This window comes from Megalops cyprinoides, chromosome 21 (genome assembly GCF_013368585.1).
Source record: "Megalops cyprinoides isolate fMegCyp1 chromosome 21, fMegCyp1.pri, whole genome shotgun sequence".
Classification (NCBI taxonomy): Eukaryota; Metazoa; Chordata; class Actinopteri; order Elopiformes; family Megalopidae; genus Megalops; species Megalops cyprinoides.
Window position 1 is genome coordinate 7,572,928 of NC_050603.1, and position 19,814 is coordinate 7,592,741.

Here is a 19,814-nt window from a genome sequence, read left to right on the forward strand (position 1 = left end):
TAATTGCTCAGCAGATGACAGTCTGACTGTGTGTGAGTTGGGATTTCTGCAGCTGGAGATGTGTCATACTGACCCGTCGCGCTGGGATCACAGGTGGGACTCTGTCTTTCCTTCCAAGCCGCGAGGCCACAGAGTGGCCGAGCCAGCGTCACTCCGGGAGAAACCCGCTCCGCTCTCTCTCTGCAGCGAGGGGGGGGTGGGGGGATGTCTTCCGCGTGGAAAAGCGGCGCTGTGTCCCCTGTGAGCCACACAGAGATGCGCACACCCGGACCGCTCCCTGCCAGGAACCCAGCTGAAAGCACTCTCTCTGCGCACACGGAGGAGACGGCTTTAATGTGATGCGGTCATCAGGAAACGGAGGCGGCTGACGGGAAGCGGCAGCGTGCTTCGTCTCAGTGTTACATCGGACTCTGATGTTACTTAGTTTTTACAACGGTAACGATCCATCAATGATTCATGTGAGAATCGATATTTATTTCCCACAGGGCAGTGCTTTGTTGAAACGGAGAGAGGGACAGGGCGGGGCTGGTTGTTTGTAGGTTTGCTTTTGGGGTCAAGGGGCAGGTGGACCATGGGGGAGAGGAGTAGGTGTGGTGGTAATGTCAGTGGGGGTGGGGGGTGAGGGGTGAGGGGTTATTTTAGTGGAAAATAACAGGGATGAGGGTGCGGCAGGTAGACAGGCCTGTAATCCCCTCCTCCCCCCCCAGCTAACTGTGGGTGGCTGTGTTTATACCCTGCGGAGGAGCTGGGAGGCATGGTTAAAGTGTTACTGTAAATGGAAGTGTTAGCCTAAAATCTATGAAATTGGCTCCTCCCTCTCTGAGGCACCTCCCCCGCCCTCTTCCCCGCCCCTCTCTCTGAATCTCACTGCTGTTGCTGCGTCTGGCCGGCAGTGTGTAGCATTGGTTAAGGTGATGGACTCACAGCGTTATGGGCACGGATTCTGGGCTGCGGTAGTAGCCATGAGCAGACTTCACCCAAAAGCCTCCTTTAAGGACCCTGCCCTTAGGGCTTGAATAGTGTTATGCTCACACTCACTGGCCTGGGAGTGTTGTTAGCCTGGTCTGACACTGTTGCTCCTTCAGCTTAAATGGATACACTCCTGTTCTCGTGCTGGAAGTCGCTCTGGATAAGAGCGTCTGCTAAATGAATGTAATGTAAAGTAGAGCAGGCTAAATGTGGGAATAGAAGGGCAACAATCGTTGTCAATGTTGTGAAGTCGTGTTTAGGCCGGACACAACACACACTGCAGTGCATTTTGTTCAGGAAATGTGACGACTTTTTCACGGCAACAGCACGCGCAGCTCTGTGCCTTGACATGAGGAGGGTTAAACACACAGGAAATCTCAGGTCCTTGCTGCCGAGATTACTCTGACCGCTGTCGAGTTCAGGTCGGGGTCTGAGATGACAGCGCTGAGAGTTATGGTCTCAGCCTGCGTCTCCGTTTAGGGTTCGAGAACTGCGAACACTGAGGCGGAATTACGGGTCTGCGGTGCCGCTCATACAGTGCGGATGCTCGGTTTCCCGGGCCATCACAAAGATGCCTCTCAGTATCATCACATTACAGATGATGCGATCTCCCAGAATTCAGCACGGCAGATTGAATTTGTTCAGCCGTAGCACAATGAATCCTTGCGTGTTCACCTAAAAGTGAAGTGTGAAGGGCACATTTGGAGTATAATGGCGGGAATGGACAACCCATTCATGAGTTCTCAGAGACTCTTTATTGGAAGGGAGACCAAGCACATCATGTTCCTTTCCTACTCAGGCTAAGGAGTTGCTGTTTTTATTTAAAGTCTTGAATTGAGGATAGAACTTTCAACAATTTCAGTGTAGAACTTTCAATTTAAAGTGCAGAGAGTCCGACATCTTGGTGTATATATATATATACATATATTATCTCTTGTGTCATGGTGCGTGTCTGTGACTGTTGTGGTGTTGTTGTTGAATTGTTGTCAGTTTGATGTGTGAAATTTAGTGTAAAGATCATTTGCTACGATATATTAATTCTATTTATATATAACATTTATGATGTGGATGTAAATTGATATAAATCAATATCTGCAGCATATTTATACTATTATGAAAATAAAATTGATTTCATTTTAACACATTATTTCATTAGGGAATGCAATGCAGTAATAGACTTTTTTAAATTACTGAACAAAATTTTAAATTACTGAAGAAAATAAAGGTTTCCGCACTTTTTTTGTGAGAGACTTGAATGGGCCAAGTTGAAATTGAGGTTTCTCTGTGAGCAAGTGCCTTTTATGAGCTGAGACACAACAGAAATATTCCAGAACACCGTGTGTGTGAATGGAACCTTTTCAGCCAAGATTCCAGCTAGATGGGCCTCTGTGCTGTTAGCTCTGTTTTTGGAAGGCTCGGTTGAGCAACATGTTGTTCCACAGTGCTTATTGACCTGTAAGGTGAACGGAGACAGCATTATGTAAACAGCTTACCCAGCTAACCCTGTTTCTTGGGGGGGGGTGTGATATTCGTTAATTGTTTCCGGTTTGCCTGAGCTTCCTGCTACCTGCTGGTGAAACCAGTTCATGGCTTTTGGAGTCTCCAGACTTGTTCTAATGATGTGCTACCTGATGTTTCAAAGCCAACCTGAAGCCTGACTGCAGCTGTAACTCACAATCCCGTTTGCACATTTTGTCATTTGGCAGATGCTCTTATCCAGAGTACATAAGTCTCATAATCATACATGTGAAGAAGTGATTCCTCTGAGATTTTTTTCCCTGTGGATTTTAACATCCAATTTATTGATTTGTTACTACTCAGGATGTTAAGGATTTCAGTAATAATAAGTAACTGATGCCTGAATTTCACAATGGCTTCTCATTGTTCAATCATTATCTGTATGTGTTATGACCAAGCAGGTTACATGCAAGTTTCCAAAAGTATTTTCAGCTGCCATTTTCCAGCATTCTTGGTACTCCTGGTGCCTCTGGATGGCATCATAAATTGGTTTCACAGTAACTCCCATCTCTTGGTCAGCTGTCAACACCATGTACAGGTGTGGTATTAAGCATGCGCCGTGCCGTGGTGTACCAGTCTCCAAACTGTGAAATCCGTGGAATAAACTTTGCTGCGTGAACTGGGAAGAATTCACTGGGTTCTACTCAGCCAGGAAAACACCTCCATCTTTTAACCCTTTAGTTAATGAAACTGCATGTAACCTGCGACACAGAAGCATCTCAGAAAATCAGGACCCAAATGCATTGTGTTCTGAGCATTTTGTGGGTGGCAGTGGAAGGTTCCCTTAATTCTGAAGGGTGGCGGTATAGCATGGTGGTAAGGAGTAGGGATTGTAACTGAAAGGTTGCTGGTTCGATTCCCCACTGGGGCACTGCTTCTGTACCCTTGGGCATGTTGCTTAATCAAGAATTGCCTCAGTGAATCTCCAGCTGTATAAATGAATAACCTGTAATAATTATAACCTACACGAGTCTGCTAAACGCCAATAATGTGATGTAATGTAATGATGTTCTGTCCTGTTGAGTGTTCTTTCCTGGGCATTCCAATACCATGTGTGACTGTGGTACACCAATGCAGTCTTTAACATACAGTAGTGTTGCTGCAGCAGGTATAACGGTGCTGTATGGAATGAACATTAACAGAGTAAGCTGGGTGGTTCACATACTGTGCTCGGCCCCATCAAACCTCTCTAAAGACCATGCAAATGCTACTTTGGGACAAAGTAGGGGTAAAGTTCTTGGGCGTAACCATGTGATGAAAAGACAGTCATTTCGTGTGCTAATGGTAATGCAAGGAAGTCTACAAGGGTGTGACATTTTCGAGCTAATGGGCGGGTCCAGGGGCATTGTAGGTCTGAAGGATGTCAGGTGGCTTTACACTGGACCAGGACACCAGCCCCACGGCTCCCCCCACCGCAAGTAGATTTGTCTCCTAGACGATTACACGTGCCTCCTCCTTATGCTGTCTGCCATGCACGGCTGGATCAGACCAGTATTCTTGGAAGAGAACCGGCGTTTCTACACTCTCCCCCCACCGCCCCCCACCATCAATCAGAATTCATGAAGAAAGAGCAGAAACGCATGGCTTCACCGTTAGAACCTGGGGTGTCTTTGAGGTTTCAGAGTTCCTACTGTAAACTCAGACCCAAAGTAAAATGTCATGGGTGCATTGCGAGCAGGTCTGTCTTTGTTGAGAAAGTATTTGCCCTCTGGATTGTCTCGCAAACGGCTTACAAGTTGGGGTCGTAGCCTAATAAAAAAATGTAGGCCCGATGCCCAGAGAAACTGTGGGAAGAGTTTTCGGATGCAGAATGGGTTTAAAACGCTCAGCCATTGAAGAGGAAAACATGGATTTAAGACAAAAGAAATGCAGGAATGGGGGAGGAGAGCAGTGGAGGAAGAACCTCGTCTGCCAAACCAAATCCTGGGATCTTCACAGCTCCACATCTGGGTGCCACATCTGGACTGGAGGAGTCTCAGGATCAGCCCCTGACAAGTGGCTGTGCTCTCTCAGGCAACATGCACTGCTGTTCTGTACGCAACCTCCCTCTGCAGAATCCATAATTCACTTAAAGTGGATCTCTGATCCCCAGACATTAGAACGCCGTGTCTCTACATTTCCAGTTTCAAAGCAAAGGAAAGCAAAATGGTCGCAGATAACATGCGTTTCCTCCGTACTCCTTTGCTGCACCGTAAATGTAGTGAGGTCACTGAAAGCACAGGCCTCTGGCCGCCCTCCTTTCCCAATAATAAAGCAAGGCTCTTTCAGGGTCTTTTAAAGGCAGACAGCGTGCTTGTTCCTCCACAGCTGATAGGACAGGACTACAGACCATAGGGGGGTCTGTGTGTGTGTGGGGGGGGGGGAATTGTGTGTTTGCCTTGGCCCTTGTCTAAAACTCCCGTGCGTATTGTAGCAATGAACAGATAGGAGAACGACAGCCTCTCAACCTCCCCCCACCATGGCTGGGAGAATGCCACATTCACAGCTTAGCAGCGCTCAAGGGTACTCTCATTTAGATATCGCATATTTCCCCCCCCCCCACAAACAATTATCACAATCATTTTTTTTTTCTCTCTCTTTCCTTTCTGAGAAATTTTAAAAATAGACGCCGGCGGAATGTTCTGCCCTCGCAGAGAGAAACGCACTTTTGTTTTTGGCACTCTCGCGTCAGGCTGCGGTTTCAAACACATTTCTGAGCAGCGAATCACGGCGCTGGCACAGAGAAGCCAGACGCTTGCGAGGCATCCCGGTTCAGCCATGAACTTGCACCAGGGAAAAGCAGAGAGTAACAGCAAGCTCGGTAGCTGGGTAGAGATGGTCGTCATCAACAAACCTTCCCTATCTTTCCTTGTTTGTGACTAACTTTAACTGTGCATCCAGACTTTTCAGCTCATCATGTGTGTTTCACAACACAAAAGTACTAGTTTGTTCTGTAACATAATTGTCCCTTTTTAACCTTTCAAGGTGTCAGATCCATTGGTGCATTCAGGAAACAATTAAACCCAAATGGATTAAAATCTAGAGGTATGCACTTCACCTGAATGAGGTGGAATTACACCTCCAAAGAAAATTGAAGTAATGGCATCAGGACTTCAGCCCTGTTGAATTGTATTATAAGCTGGCACATCAGAAGGCCTATTAAAGACAGAAACCCTGCGCACATCGACGCCAGCATCTCCCCCCCCGAGACTCCGAGAAGCCCTGATCTGTCAGAAATCTTTTTAATCAAAATTCCCCCTTGTGTCCCATTCCTGGAACCCAATTGCATGTAGAGTTTAATAAAAAGGAGGAATAATGCCAGGTTCTCGGCACTTAAACGCTCGTGATTGATTGTGCTCGACTGAGCAGTGCAACAGTGGGAGCTCTGTCACTGACTATCTCAGCTTGTGATAAATAGACTTTCAGAGCTAATATCTTCCCAGCCTGCTCAGTCTCAGTTGCCAGACTGCTGTGGAGTCCCTCCTAAACCTGTGGCCAGAGGGTTGTTGGTTTACTCATATGCCATGCTGCAGTACACTTAAGCAATGCTGTTAGGGATGTATGCCAGCAAAAAAACCATCAAGGGTTTTATAGTAGCTTTTATTGTACTATACTATGGTACTGTAGAAGCTGTGTCTGTGTCCACCCAATCCTGAGACCCTGGTCTGAAGGGGTAGACAGGCCTCTCTGACATTTCTTCTTTACGACAGCCTGAGGTGTGGGGATATGTTGGGACAGGTGTATCTGCTGCTCCCCAGAAGGGGTACAGAGCTCACCTTTGTGGTCATACCTGTCCAGCCACGACCCAGCCTCATCAATCACTTCAGGGATCACCAACCAGATGGCTCACTTTGTGTGTTTACTGGGAAAACATTTCCTGTAGCAAAGTCACATAAGGTCACAGCAGTGCCTTGGCATGGGAAAAGGTTCATGTATTACAAGACACGTAACAAACGAACACAGATTATTATGAGAGGTTTAAATGTCACCGCTGTAGGAGACAACATCAGGCATCAGCAGACCAGAGAAGGCGGTAGATGCAGCGATTTCTGCAGGGAGCGTAAAGTATAATTTTGTTGTGTTTGCATGAGAGATCCTTTCCAACACAGGGTGTTTCTAGGGACGAAGGCTGTAATTTGTCACCATGTAAGCGCAAGTGCATGCCTGCGTGTGTCATGGACAGAAATACAGCGACGCAGAGTGAAATCCAGACAGGAGCAAACCAAGGCTGGTGGGTGAAGATGCACAACGCTGCAGAAGCTTTTTTGTAGTGGCCCAGGAACCTTTCTCCCCGAATTCACACCGTGTGCAGGTGGGACTTCCTGTCTGCTACCTCTTACATTACATTACGTTATTGACATTTAGCAATTTAACTCTTATCCACAGCATCATAACAAAGGTTGTAGTTTTTACATGCTATTCATTAATAGCTGAATATTTACTGAGGCAATCCTGGGTTAAGTACCTTGACCAAGGATACAACAGCAGTGCCCCAGTGGGGAATCAAATCAGTAACCTTTCAGTTATGAGCCCTGCTCTTTAGCCACTATGCTAAACTGCTGACCTAAATGACTCAATTTCTGCCTGATTCACAGAGGGAGCCAGGAGTGGGGGTAGTGAGTAAAGTAATTGACTTGTTGAAGAAGCAGAATGTCATGGTGGTGTCTTTGTGTGTGTATGTGTATGTGTATGTGTGTGTGTGTGTGTGTGTGTGTGTGTGTGTGTGTGTGTGTGTGTGTGTGTGTGTGTGTGTGTGTGTGTGTGTGTGTGTTGGGGGTTGGGGGCTGTTGCTGATGCCAGTTGTTTAAACACGGGGCTGTGAGTGCTGTAATCACCAGGGAGCAGCACCATAATTAAAGTGCTGAGAAAACAGGGATGAGATAGACCTAGGATGGAGGTAAGAAGGTGGGGGTGGAGTAAGAAGGCGGTGGTACTCATTTAGAGAACCTGTTTGGACATACTGTGGATTGTGGGCTTTCTCTCCCATGATGCAGTGGGGCCCCAATGTACTCTGTCAATTTGGCAAAAGTATAAATGTTTTGATTTCTTTCCTCACACGATCTTGAGGTCTAAACACAGGTCTTGGGATATGATGTCTATTGGTTCCACATAGCTGTACTGTGCTGCAGTACTGTTGCTCAATATTTTTTTAAATCAGTAAATGAGTATGACACGTGAAAAATATGTCTAGAAACTAGAAAGTGAGTCTGATGATGAGAGAATGAATCTGGAAGCTTCACCATTCCCTTTCTGGTCAACCACGTGTTCTCCGAATTTGTTTTTTGATAACCTGCCAGGAAAAAGTTATTTATTCTCCAACAGAGTGTCCCCACATAAATCTCCTAAAATTGAGAATGGAATTGCTTTAGCGTTATCTTTGTTTGATGCACAAGTCTACAAAAATTGATTGAATACTGCTTTAACGTCCCCCGTAATCTGCAGTTTGGTCTTTACCATTGATTTCCTTGTCTTTGAACAAGAGTTAAAGTCCACTAAGTAAATGCTGTGACCATGACACAGTCTGGCTTGGCCATTCTGGCACTTTTAAACAAACAGAGCCCACTTTAGAATCAGATCAGGGTTTTGACCTGTTGTTTCACACACATTAGCTTTCAGTTTGTTTACTGTCAAGGGCCTCAAGACGGCTTGGCCAAATGGTTATGAGGTTCTAATGAACAGTGGCAGATAAACATGCTAGAGCCACTTGTGTTTTCTACAGCACCTGCTGCCTTAGGTCCAGGAACTATGAACAGGAACTTAAACTGGAACCATGAAAACAAGAGCTCTGGTGTCTGTCCTCTCACCAAATCCTACCTAAGCATAGGCCCTACAGCTGCTCATTGGATGTGTAACTTCCTCTTGCTCCTCCTCTTCTCCTCTGAGCAACTTTAATAACAAGCTTGCTAACTTATTATCGGCTGATTGAAATGTCAACTGCACTTTGTGATTCTGTTCATAGCAGGCCACAATGCAGTATGATGTGGTGTGTTACTCTGTGATAGCTCTGCTGTCTCCCCTGGGCTTAGGGGTGTGAGCATGGACACAAGTGATGTTTAGTGCTGAGTTAGCCTCACTCGTGGCTTTGTTACACCCTTGAAAAAGCAGGCTTGCCATAAGCCCTAGTTCCTCCAAGTCTGAGATGTGACAGTGGATAATAGGTGTGAAGGCTAAGTATTTCCATGCTGTTGTGAGTGTGGTAATGAAAGTTTATGCTAAATGTGTGATTTGAGGATCCACACCTTCAACTCACCAGTTTGACAACAGCAGATCAGCTCAGACTGAAAACCTGTCCCTTTGGTATGAGAAATGTGCATTAAGCAGGCCAGCAATTGGTCAATGGGTTATACCTGTCCAATCAGCTGTGCTGAAATGCAGGTGTGCTTCTGCCAAAGAGCGCAGTCAAGAAATTCGTGTTCATACGTGGCTTTGTCAAAGCTGAAATTCCTAAATTGTGCTTGATTTTTATGTTTTTAATTTGCTGTTTGTATATTGCCTTGCTCCCGCTGTTTTATTGATTGTCAGTGCATCGGCTGGTACGTCATAATGGACCTGAGTTTACCAGGGTCTCCATGGCAACAGTTGATTGTTAACATTAACATCCAAATGGCTCCACCCCCCCGTTTGTTTGTTGTTGCTTGTTGCTTGTTGCTTGCTTGTGTGAGGGCAGCAGCCTGAATTCAAGAACCTCACCAACAAATGCCTGTGGGAAGCTAAGAATGAACCTGGACTGAAGTTTCCACTGTGTCTGTCTCCTCCGGCGATCAAACTCTCATCCAGTGTTGTGCCGAAAACTTTAAAGGCTGTTTCTGCCCGTGTGTTTTTGCGAACTGTGCCTTTTGAGCTTGCAAACAGCTGAAAACAGACACAGAACTGTGACGCTGTTAAAACGGTAATGAGAGATTCCATTTGTTTGTGTATGTGGAACCCCAGGTTGCTAGGCTTGTTGCTAGGTAGGTGGCAAAGTTGCATTTGGTTAGTTATTCCCCTGATGTCACTTCCTCCTGAAGTTGTAGGCAGCAGTCCTCTCAGAAGTTAAATCAGACTGCAAAAAAAAAAAAAAAAAAAAAAAAAACAACACAAAAACCGAACACACTCATGACACAGGGCACCGACTTTCTGACATCGAGGCTTGACTGTGCTTTTCCAGGAGCTCTGAAGGTTTTAATTACGAGGTCACATGAGAGTAGATCCCCTGCAGATGGGCTGATATTACTCACCCCAAATTGTAGTCATTTGCACCGGGTGAAAAGCAGGGCAGGCACATCTATCAGGCAGGGCTGAGACAACCTGTCTCTTCTTCCAAAAGAGGGGGAAAGTCGGACATGCCCAGTTAAGTGGCCCTGTGTTCACAATGTGCCGTGAGTCACTCCAAGCATGAATCTGCTTTCCTTATCTATAGTTAGCACGAGAAGCGTTATCATTCCCTCTGTCTACTGCACCTCCTGCCTGTGACTGCGGTTCACATGTGCCTGACTCAGGAGGCTTGCTGTTACATGGAGTCTGGATGTTGCTTCTAAGGCAACACTTAGAGGACTAACAAGGACTAACAAGCTTTGTAGTCCATCTAGATGTAAACACATTCGGGTCAATCTAATGTGGCTAACATTAGATTCACATTATTGTCATTTAGCAGATTAGCAGATGCTCTTGTCCAGACCGACTTACATAGGCGACAATTATTACGTTGTCCATTTATAGAGCTGGATATTCAGTGAGGCAGTTCTAGGTGAAGTACCTTGGCTCAAGGGTACAGCAGCAGCGGGAACTGAAGGAAGGAATCGAACCGGCAACCTTTTGGTTACAAGCTCTGCTCCTTACCACTATGCCACATTGCCACCCAGGAGCCACAACCCTGGGAGTCCTGATATTGTAGTGCAATTAATCATTTGATGAAGTAAAGCAGATCCTTCAGTGTGTTTTATTAAGTTAACATTATAGCTGTGTAGCATTTGCAATAGTTTCCCACAGGGGCCCTGTGATGACGAGATAGCAGCATAGCTGACCCAGTCAAAACGCCTGTGGTATGCTAAAAAACATTGTAAATACTAGCGGTTCAACAGTGCAGCATAAGATGACATTCTGAAGAAGGGTGAAGCCATTACCGCTTAATTTCTGTCTTGTATGGAAGGAATGACCCCCTCCTCAGTTTTGGAAGTTTGGAACATTCTCTTCATTTAACATCAGATAAACACTGAAAAACTCAAGCTGGGATGGTGAATTAGCTCCACAAAATGAGTGCTTTGGCTGTGGGACATGTTTTCATGCAACCCATATTGACTTAATAGTGTCTAGATATATATTATATATTGTATACATTACACATTATATAAAAACATTATGGCAAACAAATGCACAGTGACAACAACATGCATTACATGGATATCTAAGTCAGATGAAGTATATTAATTAATCAACTGAACTATTCACAAAGCCTTTATAAACAGTAGGCATAAACGATGTCACCTGACTGCAGATTATAAATTTGGAATGTGCATCATGTTACTTGTTGCCACGTGGATCTCCACAATAGCCCTGCGCACAGTTTGTGCCTGTGAAGCAAGCGTGAGCAATCCTGAATGCCGGCAGATGTAATGAATAGCTTGGCGCTGGCCTTAATTACAAGGGTGTGGCAGTGGTACTCTTGGCCTACACAGAAATCACATCCGCATTGAAACCAGATGAGCGCTCTCCCGTTTCCAGTGGCCGTCTCCCCGCGCGGTCTGATGTAACCTCCCCTATTCTCACTGGAGCTCCGTGACGGCTCTGTTACGAAACACGAGACACTGGGTAACGTGCGGTCCGGGCCTCCGTTGAGTCAAAGGAAATTTTCCCCAGGAAGCCGCCTTGGCAACCCAGGGGTTAAAGAGGCCATGTGAGCCCCCCTCCCCAACCCACACACACATACACACACACTTGTTGCCGTTGGTGACCAGGTCCTGCCGGAGATCGGACAGGCAACAGTCGCAGCGCTGTCAGCTTAGAGGCAACAAAAGGGAGTGGGAGGGATTTTTGCCCCCCCCCCCCCCCCCCCCCCGTCCCGTCTCTCCACCTCCCATAATGTGTGTGCGTGCATGCTTCTGTGTGTCAGTCAGTCGAGTCGAGCAGGGGATCGGGTTACAGGCGGCATAGCTCACCTGCAGGCCAGGAGTACGTAAGGACCCCGCTCTGCCCACAGGTACCTGTCCTCCTGCCTGAATACAGTGCCACAGATCGGCCGCTGTCACCGAACGACCCAACACCGCCCCTCCCACCCCACACCCCACCCCCCCACCCCCCTACGGAGGTGATTTCCTCTCCTCTGTTTGTTTTAGGGGTTCACTGCTGTTCGCTGCTCCCTTTCTGGGGGGCCTGCCTGCCTGGGGAGCGGAATGTTCACGGCCGCGCCTCGCTGAGGAAGAGAAGAGGGGGAATGTGAAGAGGAGGAGGAGGGCAGCGCAGGACTGAGAGGAGGGCGGAGGAGTGGAAACTGTGTCTGTAAGTGTCATGTGAGAGCAATGGGGGAGTACTGTACTGTTTGTGTGTGTAAGTGTGTGACTGTTTTTATGTGTGTGTGAGCGGGACTGTGTGTGTGTGTGTGTGTGTGTGTGAATGTGAGAAAGAGAGAGAGTGGGAGTGTGTGTTTGAGTGAATATGAGTGTGGCTGTGGGTGTATGTGTGAGAGAGGGAGAGTGAGAATGTGTGTTTGTGTGTGAATATGAGCATGACTGCATTTGTATGTGTGTGTGTGTGTGTGTGTGCGTGTGCGTGTGTGTGTGTGTGTGTGTGTTTGTGTGTGTACATGTGTACACGAGCAGGGTGGGTGGGGGGATCCAGCGCAGATCATGACTTCATGTGTAGGAATGAGCGCAGAGCTGCCAGCTCCTGGCTGCTGTGGACTCTGTTCTGAGCCCTGCGCTTGGAGGCTGGAGATGAGAGTCAGCCGGCGTGAGGAAGCGAATGAACAAGCCCTCTCCCTCCGCGCGGGGCGCTGAAAACACAGCACAGAGAGAGAGAGGGAGGGAAAGGAGGGAAGAGAGGAGAGGGCAGGTCCTGTGCATGTGAGAGTGGGTGTGTGTGTGAGTGTGTGTGAGAGAGAGCATTACTCGCTCTGTCAGCTCTGAGGGATTTCTCCACTGCCCGAATAAACAGCACAGCGGAGCCCGCTTTGAAAACGCTGGCAGCTTCCCTCTTCACATCATCCTGACCAAAGCAGCACCGCTCCAGCAGAATGGAAGGGGAGCGCTGAGACATCGGGCTGGCAGGATTATTATCCTAAAAAAAAAAAAAAAAAAAAGCAAAAAGAAAAAAAAAAAAGAAAAACAAGCAAGCAAACAAAAGAGGTTGGATTTCCTTTTCACTCTCCACTTTTTAAAAGCCATTGTGTTGCGGAGATTGTTTCGGTTTCCTTTTGTCTGCTTCTGCTCATCTTTTCAAAGCGCTGGCTTCAGGAGTGATTCTAGGCTGCTTTGCTGAAGTTGTAGCAGGAGGCAGAGGGTTTTTTTTTTTTTTTTTAGCTGGGCTGCGTTAGCACGTGAACGCGGGAGTTGTGGATCCAGCCTGCATGATAACTGCTTGTTGCCTGATATGAAACATGTGTGAATCATACAGTGTACAAGGTCTGTTTTTCTTCCAGGATTTCCCTCTGCCTTTGGATGTAATCTGAAAAAAAACAACAAGAATAAGAGCAAGAAATCTTTTCACAGTTTGAGGGGTACACCCAGAATCTTGTGCGTTGAGATTGTTGTGGCTGTGTGTTTTGTGTGGAACATACTCAGACGCTGCCCTCTCTCTCTCTATCCCTCTCTCTCTCTGTCTCTCTCTCCCTCTCTCCCTGTCTGTCTCTCTCTCTCTCTCTCTCTACCTCTCTCTCTCTCTCGGGACTTCCAGGAGCGGGGCAGGGGTGAGGAGGGACGCACCTTGCGATGTCGGGGAGGAACTCAGCGGGGGACCTGGTGCCCCGTGACATCACGGAGATCCTGGCCCGGGAGTGCAAGGCCAACAAGGGCAAGAAGAAGCAGGGCGGGTCGTTCGGCCGGGCGTTCAGCTGGCTCAAGGGCTCCAAGAAGAAGAGCAGCAGCAGCAGCAGCAACGGGCAGAGCCGGGGCGGGCGAGCGGGCGAGAGCAGAGCATCCAAGCAGGGCCACCAGGAGCACGACTCCGCCAAAGGTAAGACCCGGGTTACTGTCTGTGAGCACTTAAAGTGAAACCCAGGGCAGGTGTTTAGTTGGACGTGCCAAACATATGTAGGCACTGCTCATTGGCTGGCTGAGAATTCTGGGTAGGTCCAGCTGCATCCCGCGTGTTGAGCCGGTCTGGTCTAAAGGGGCCGATCACTTTACCATTTGGATTGTAAGATTAGATCTTTTTCTCTGAACATTTGACGTGTTTCCATTAGTTTCCATTTGGACTCTGTCTGTCCCTGCGTTGCTGTGTTGTGGCAGGTTGTGTTTTGTGCCACATCCGTGCTGACTTTGAGTGAGGGGCGGGAAGCAATGAGGTCTCCGTCACAATTCCCATTACTCTGCTCCTAAGCTCCCCTCCTCTGCTGACTGGAGCATTTCCTGTGCTGGTTTCTGCAGCGGTAGCGTGTGGGTTTGCAGAATTATCCCAGGAAACCCTGAGCTCTGCTTTCCAAATGACCCTGCTCAGCTCCTGGGTACCTGGGCGGGGTGAAGGTGTGGGAGGGTGGTCTGATTGCTCTGTGGTGTGGCTGGGGTGGAGGGGGTTTGTTTCTGTGGAGACAGGCAGAATATTTGTTTATTCACTGTTTGAAAAGACGTGCTCTGGTCTTTGACTCTGTAGTTTTGCAGAGTTTTGCAACTGTAGATTTGTATGTGACACAGCTGTGAGTAGCCTAATAGTCCATTCAGATGAACTGAGTGTCATATTTTTATCATTGATTATGTTTTTACTACATGGAATATAGGTGGTAACTGTATCAAGACATTGTAAATACAAATGCTGTAGGTTCTTCCTTACGAAATACAAATCACAGAAACACTAAGTTTAATCTTCTTTTTGAAATGTCCCAGCCATTACTCTCAAAAGTACTTTCAAAATATGTTTTTGTCATGCAGTGCTGTTGACACTGCGAGTGATTCAATAATAGGGTTTGACCTTTAACCTCAACATGTCATAGTTGTCAGTTGTTCTAATTCCTGATTATTTTCTCTGTGAGACAAAGACATAATCATCTGTGTAGCTGGAGTGAAAGAGCTCATGTTTTTTACAGCAAACAAGAGAGAATACAGTCTGCTCCCATTTCTATCAGTCCTGCACTTTTGCTTCTACTTTTTTCCCGTCTTATTTGTGTGGATGTGAGAGTATTCATTTGGGGTGGTTCACTCTGACGACTGTATGAAAGTGCAGTAGAAACCTACATTTCAGCTAATGACACAGTGCTGACACAAAAAAAAAAAAAAAAAACCTGGGAGTTCCTGCTTGCACATTCTTAAAAACCCGTCGGGTCACTTTTCCGGCCTGCCCCGGGGTCTGCCAGGCAGACAGGGGCTTTCAGCGGCCCACCCTGGTGAAGCCTCCTCATTCGCGGGCGCGTGTGACCAAGCTCGGCCGCCGTGCGCTGGAGGCTGTGTCACAAGACAGCGAGAGAGAGAGAGAGAGTGAACGCTGAGCTTTTGCTCCCTTGGATACAGGCCTTTGATTTTCCCTCATTTAGGAACCCAGAGAGAGAATGCTGTTGCTGTGTTCCCCTCTTCCTTGAAAGCTCGGCTTGCGGCTCGCCTCTGGATGACCGGGGGTGGGGGGTGGGGGGTGGGGGGTGGGTGGGGGGGGAGCGTTGAGCGCATCTGAGCCGTTAGCGCTAGACTCGGGGCCCTGAGACCCCGGAGAGAAGATTACACAGACACAAAGCTTTACTGAGGTGGAGTGATGACTGCAAATTCTTCTCAAATGCTTTTTTAATTAGAGCAGCTCCTCTTACTGACCGAGTTCCTCCCCGCTCTGTTACGACAGACCTGCAGATTCCCCTCCTGCTTGGATCTGTAGATTTATGAAGCTTCTGTCCTGCCGTTTATTACTTTCTGACTCACTGGGCTATTTTGATACAACCTACCATGAGGCAATGACTGTTAGAAACACCCTAATAACAGGCTGTGTGTGTGTATCTGTGCATTTGTGAGCACTATTTAAGAGACAGCAGAAACACAGTGCATTTGTCTATTTGTACAGCTGGGTGTTCATCAGAACAATGCAGTCCAAGTACTTTGCTCAAGAGGACAACAGCAGCATCCCATCTGGGATTCGAACCCATAAACCTCTGGTGACAAGGTCCAGTTCTGTAACCACCCACCAGAGAGAGAGAAAGAAAGAGGGGAGAAAGGGAGGGAGTGATCAGCTGTCCCTTGGTCAGCACTGGCAGTAGACAGGGATGTAGCAGGAAGGGTGGGGGAGTGGTGCATACGTGACATCAGCTTCCAAAGAACCTCTGCCTGACCGCAACCTCCCCCCATCCCCAGCCCCAACTGATGCAGTCAGACTTCCGGTTGAATTGAGAGGCACCATGCGATTCCAAATCAGGCCTACACGAGCACATTTCGGGGCTTACCAGGCCGACCGTGCTGCACTAACAGATTGCGTCACCTTTGTGCTCGGGGCCTGGCTGGAGCCCCTTTCTGTCCGGGGGATTTAGATCCGTGAGATCATTGTGGAAGCGGACTGCGACTACACCCTCCCTCCCCCACCCCCCCTCATCCCTGCTCCCTGTTCCCCTTCTCTGGAAAAGGGGCTCTGTTTCCCCGTTCTCTCTCTCTCTCTCTCTCTCTCTCTCTCTGCAGCTGGGTGACCCCGCGCAGCTCTGGGAAGACGAGGGGAGCTCACAGCATAGATTTGGTCCAGCGTTGGCGGGGGGAGGTTGGGGGGGTGGTCAGGCGACAGGACGGGCGGTTATCGCGGACCCTGTCTGAGCCGACGTCCGCAGCAAACACAGGGTCCAGATGTTCTCGGCCGCAGAACACTATAATCCCAGAGCCTGGATCAATAATCAGAGGGCCAGGGGAGTGGGGGGGGGGAGGAAGGAGTCTGGAAAAGCATTGTCAGGGCGTTTCGAGCGGGGCGGTTTGGGCTGGGTCCAGCGCTCCGCTGCTGGTTGCGCAACAGGGGAATTGTTCTGCAACCCTCTTAAAAAAGCACAGCTGGAGTGTTTACGCGCAGCCTGTGTATTTCTGTGTATTTCTGTGCTCGGAAGGAGAGGGCCGACTTGTGGACTCGCAGGCTCGGAGCGCTCCGCTTTGCGAGCCTGTGCCCGCACGGCCGGTGAAAGTGATACACTTGTTGACATACCCGACCGTGTTTGTTTACTCTGGTCCCTCCGCTGATGGGGCTGCGGTCGGCTACGCCCGTCTCCGGTCCAGAAGTGCAAGCGGTGCTGTCTGACTTGCACAGTAAGCGTCCGTGCTTTAAACAGAGAAGGCAGTGACCGGGGTGATTTCTCATTACAAATCCGCCGCCATCGATCCGAACTCGGTCCTGTAGCACCTGCGCCGTGTGGCTTTTCGAAAGCACAGAGGACCGTCACGGACATACACTGGACGTGGCACACTCATCCTTGAGTGAGACTGGTGACTAAAGGCAACCTTGAGGAACAGTGCAAGTCCCTTGTATGAAGGTCAGAACCACCACAGCTGGAGATTAAAATTCCACTGCCCCCACATGCCAAAGGAAAAGAAGACCTTTACCTTCATTGGCACAAAACATATTATAAGGAGGTAAACTAAACAGACTTGACGGCAGATAAATAGACTGCAGGATTTCAGCATCGGGTCAGCAGACACTCTATCAAATCTGTGGCAGTGTAATCGCCCCCCCCCCCCTCCCAAAATCGGGAGGGGAACGAGTCTGGGGGAGGGAGGACACTGTATACTCCCACTACACTGTGTCTCTGCAAGCCGAGCCCATTCAGAGAGCACACCTGCGCAGTAAAGTGGAAACAGACCGGTGGCTGGACTCTCTCACAGTCCGCCCCCAGCTCCACCAAGCTCCGCTCAAAGACATATTTCAGCTTTAAGAGGCATCTCTCTCTGATTTATCACCAGCGGCCGGGCAGGTAGAGGCAGCGGTCCAGCGTGATGAACGTTTTGTTCATTAGGACCATAACAAGCTACATCATCCTTTGCTGTGCGGATTACATGCAGCAATAAAAGACTTCTCTCTTCTGTAACAGAACACCAAACTGGGCAGTAGTTTAAGCTTGAGGTCATCTGTTGATTGGTACGTATTTTGCTATCCAGAGTGCAAGCATCATGTTTCTGTGTGTGTGGTTGTGGGTGGCGTGTGTGTGTGTGTGTGTGGCATCTGTTATATAACTAATGTAATGGATACAGCTGCTGACAAGCAAACTTTGTCTGCTACCTTCACCCGTACGCTTTCCTGAGTCATGTGACCTGTCAGGTGACTGACAGAACCCCCAGCCTGAATATTTCATGCTCTCACAAAGCAGTGAAGCAGAGCACCACGCAGGGACATTTAGAAGTGTTCCCGTCAAACCTTTCCCCCTGTTTCTAGTCAAATGTAGGAGGTTCAATAACACTCTCAAGCATGTTCTTCTTTCATAAGCCCTCTGAAAGCAAAGGCAATGGAGCTGGAGATATGCCACCTCTTTGTGTGCTCCATCCTTCCTGTGTGTGATATCTCAGAGTTGCTTGCTGTGATCCTAATGCCATTTCGCCGTCAGCCGTATGTCTGTCATACTGCCACAAGCCCTACTGCCCCGCCCAAAAAAACTCAGGGTGGGGTCCCACATTCCCTGTCCCACACAAAGATAACAGCAATCCCGCATATCATCACAGAAACAATAAACTTCCATACGTTTCCATAGCAGCCAGGCCACAGCTGAACTGCTACAAGGCTCATGCGGTGAACATGTAGTCTGTTTATTAATTTCCTTGGCAGTCTCCCTTGCTCAAGTGTACTCACATTACATACACAATTTTATCCCGTATGGCTGGGACAAAAAAAAAAAACATCTCACTGGAGGAGAACATAGCATGGCATTGATTAGCTGTTGCTGTGTAACTCTTAGCTGATCAATCAATCGCTCGCCTGATTCACTTACTGCTGCAGCAACAGTTTCCTTGTGTGTCTGTATGTTCTCCTTTCATTTCCCAGCTTCAAATTGGTTTTGGTCTGGTTTAGCTTGGGTCCCCAATTTAAAAGAAGATAACATGGATTTGCTCTTAAACTAATTAAATTCAGTGCATCTGCACATGTAGCTGCCAATGTTTATGTTTTTGCATTTTTTTTCGGCGTCGCAAATCTTAGATGGGTTTTTTAGCATCCTAGGTTATGAGTGTTGGATTGTTTTTTAACTACCATTGTACATAACTGACAGACTGATCTTATCTTATTATTGCTCTTGGGCCCGCTTAGATTTTTGTCGTTCTTGTTGCAAGAAAATCAGCTATACAGCTTTTGAGGGCTGTTTCACGCTTTTGCTATTCTTTGGACCCACTTTAGTGCAGTTTGCGCACTACACTTGGTATCTAGTTTCAAGGAAAGTTAATCACAAGGGGTTAAAATATCTTGCCAATGAGTGGCCGGCCTGTGAGTTGCAGGCTGATTGCATTTCTGGACGGAGACATCATGAACAAATTCATCCATGGCTGTTGCTGGCTAGTTGGAGGGTAAGACTCTTGATCTTTATGTCCAATTGGCTGGTCTCCACTGTAATAATGAGTTGGTAGAGCTCCAGGACCTAGTTAGCGTGCCCTTTAGCAAGATTGTGTGCACACCACAGGGGGAGTTGGTGGTGTTGGGGGGGTGGGGGGTGGTCTTTGAAGCTGTCAGAGAGAAAGAGTTGGGCCGCTGTAGGCTGCAATCCCAGGAAAGGGGATATGCATTGTACAGGGGCGACATCAGAGAGTTTCCAACCAATTCCGGCAGTTGCAAGAAGTGGACGTGGGTCATGATTCTGAGGTCAGGAGGGCTGAAGAGGGCACCCAGTTGGCCACATCCTCCAAGGAAAAGGATTTGTCAATAATGAGGGATTCAGTTATTGTAAGGATAGACAGCAGTATAGGTAGCAGTCTTAGATTGTGTGGACAAGCTCCTGTCTGGATGCAGATGTCATGGAATTGAGCATCACTGCTTTATCACCCGTTTTCACCAGTCACGTTGACCTCTGGGTCAGCAACCCCAGTGGACGTGGGTTTATGTAAAAAATAAGCAGTGGTTTGTTGCATCTTGAGGCATGAGAAGCAATTTTGCACGGAAGGATATTAGATGTCTGCTCCTTTTCGACCCCGATTCTCTCACAGTGTTAAACAGCTAGGAGTCAGTGCAGCTACTGGGAAACTAGGTGAAAGCTAGCTCTTGAACATCTACTAGAAACAATTTAGTTGGGTGGAAAAATCATC

At 47.9% G+C, this 19,814-nt stretch overlaps 1 protein-coding gene across 2 annotated transcripts in view; it reads left to right on the forward strand.

Moving 5' to 3' along the window:
• Window positions 1–12,525: 12,525 nt before the first annotated feature.
• kiaa1522 (KIAA1522 ortholog) overlaps window positions 12,526–19,814 on the forward strand; it is a 59,272-nt gene continuing 51,983 nt past the window's right edge. For both annotated transcript variants that reach the window (XM_036555600.1, XM_036555602.1), the window contains exons 1-2: window positions 12,526–12,785; window positions 13,333–13,611. In XM_036555600.1, the coding sequence (XP_036411493.1) occupies window positions 13,368–13,611 (244 nt within the window). In that variant the 5' untranslated portion in view covers window positions 12,526–12,785; window positions 13,333–13,367. The remainder of the gene's footprint in view (window positions 12,786–13,332; window positions 13,612–19,814) is intronic.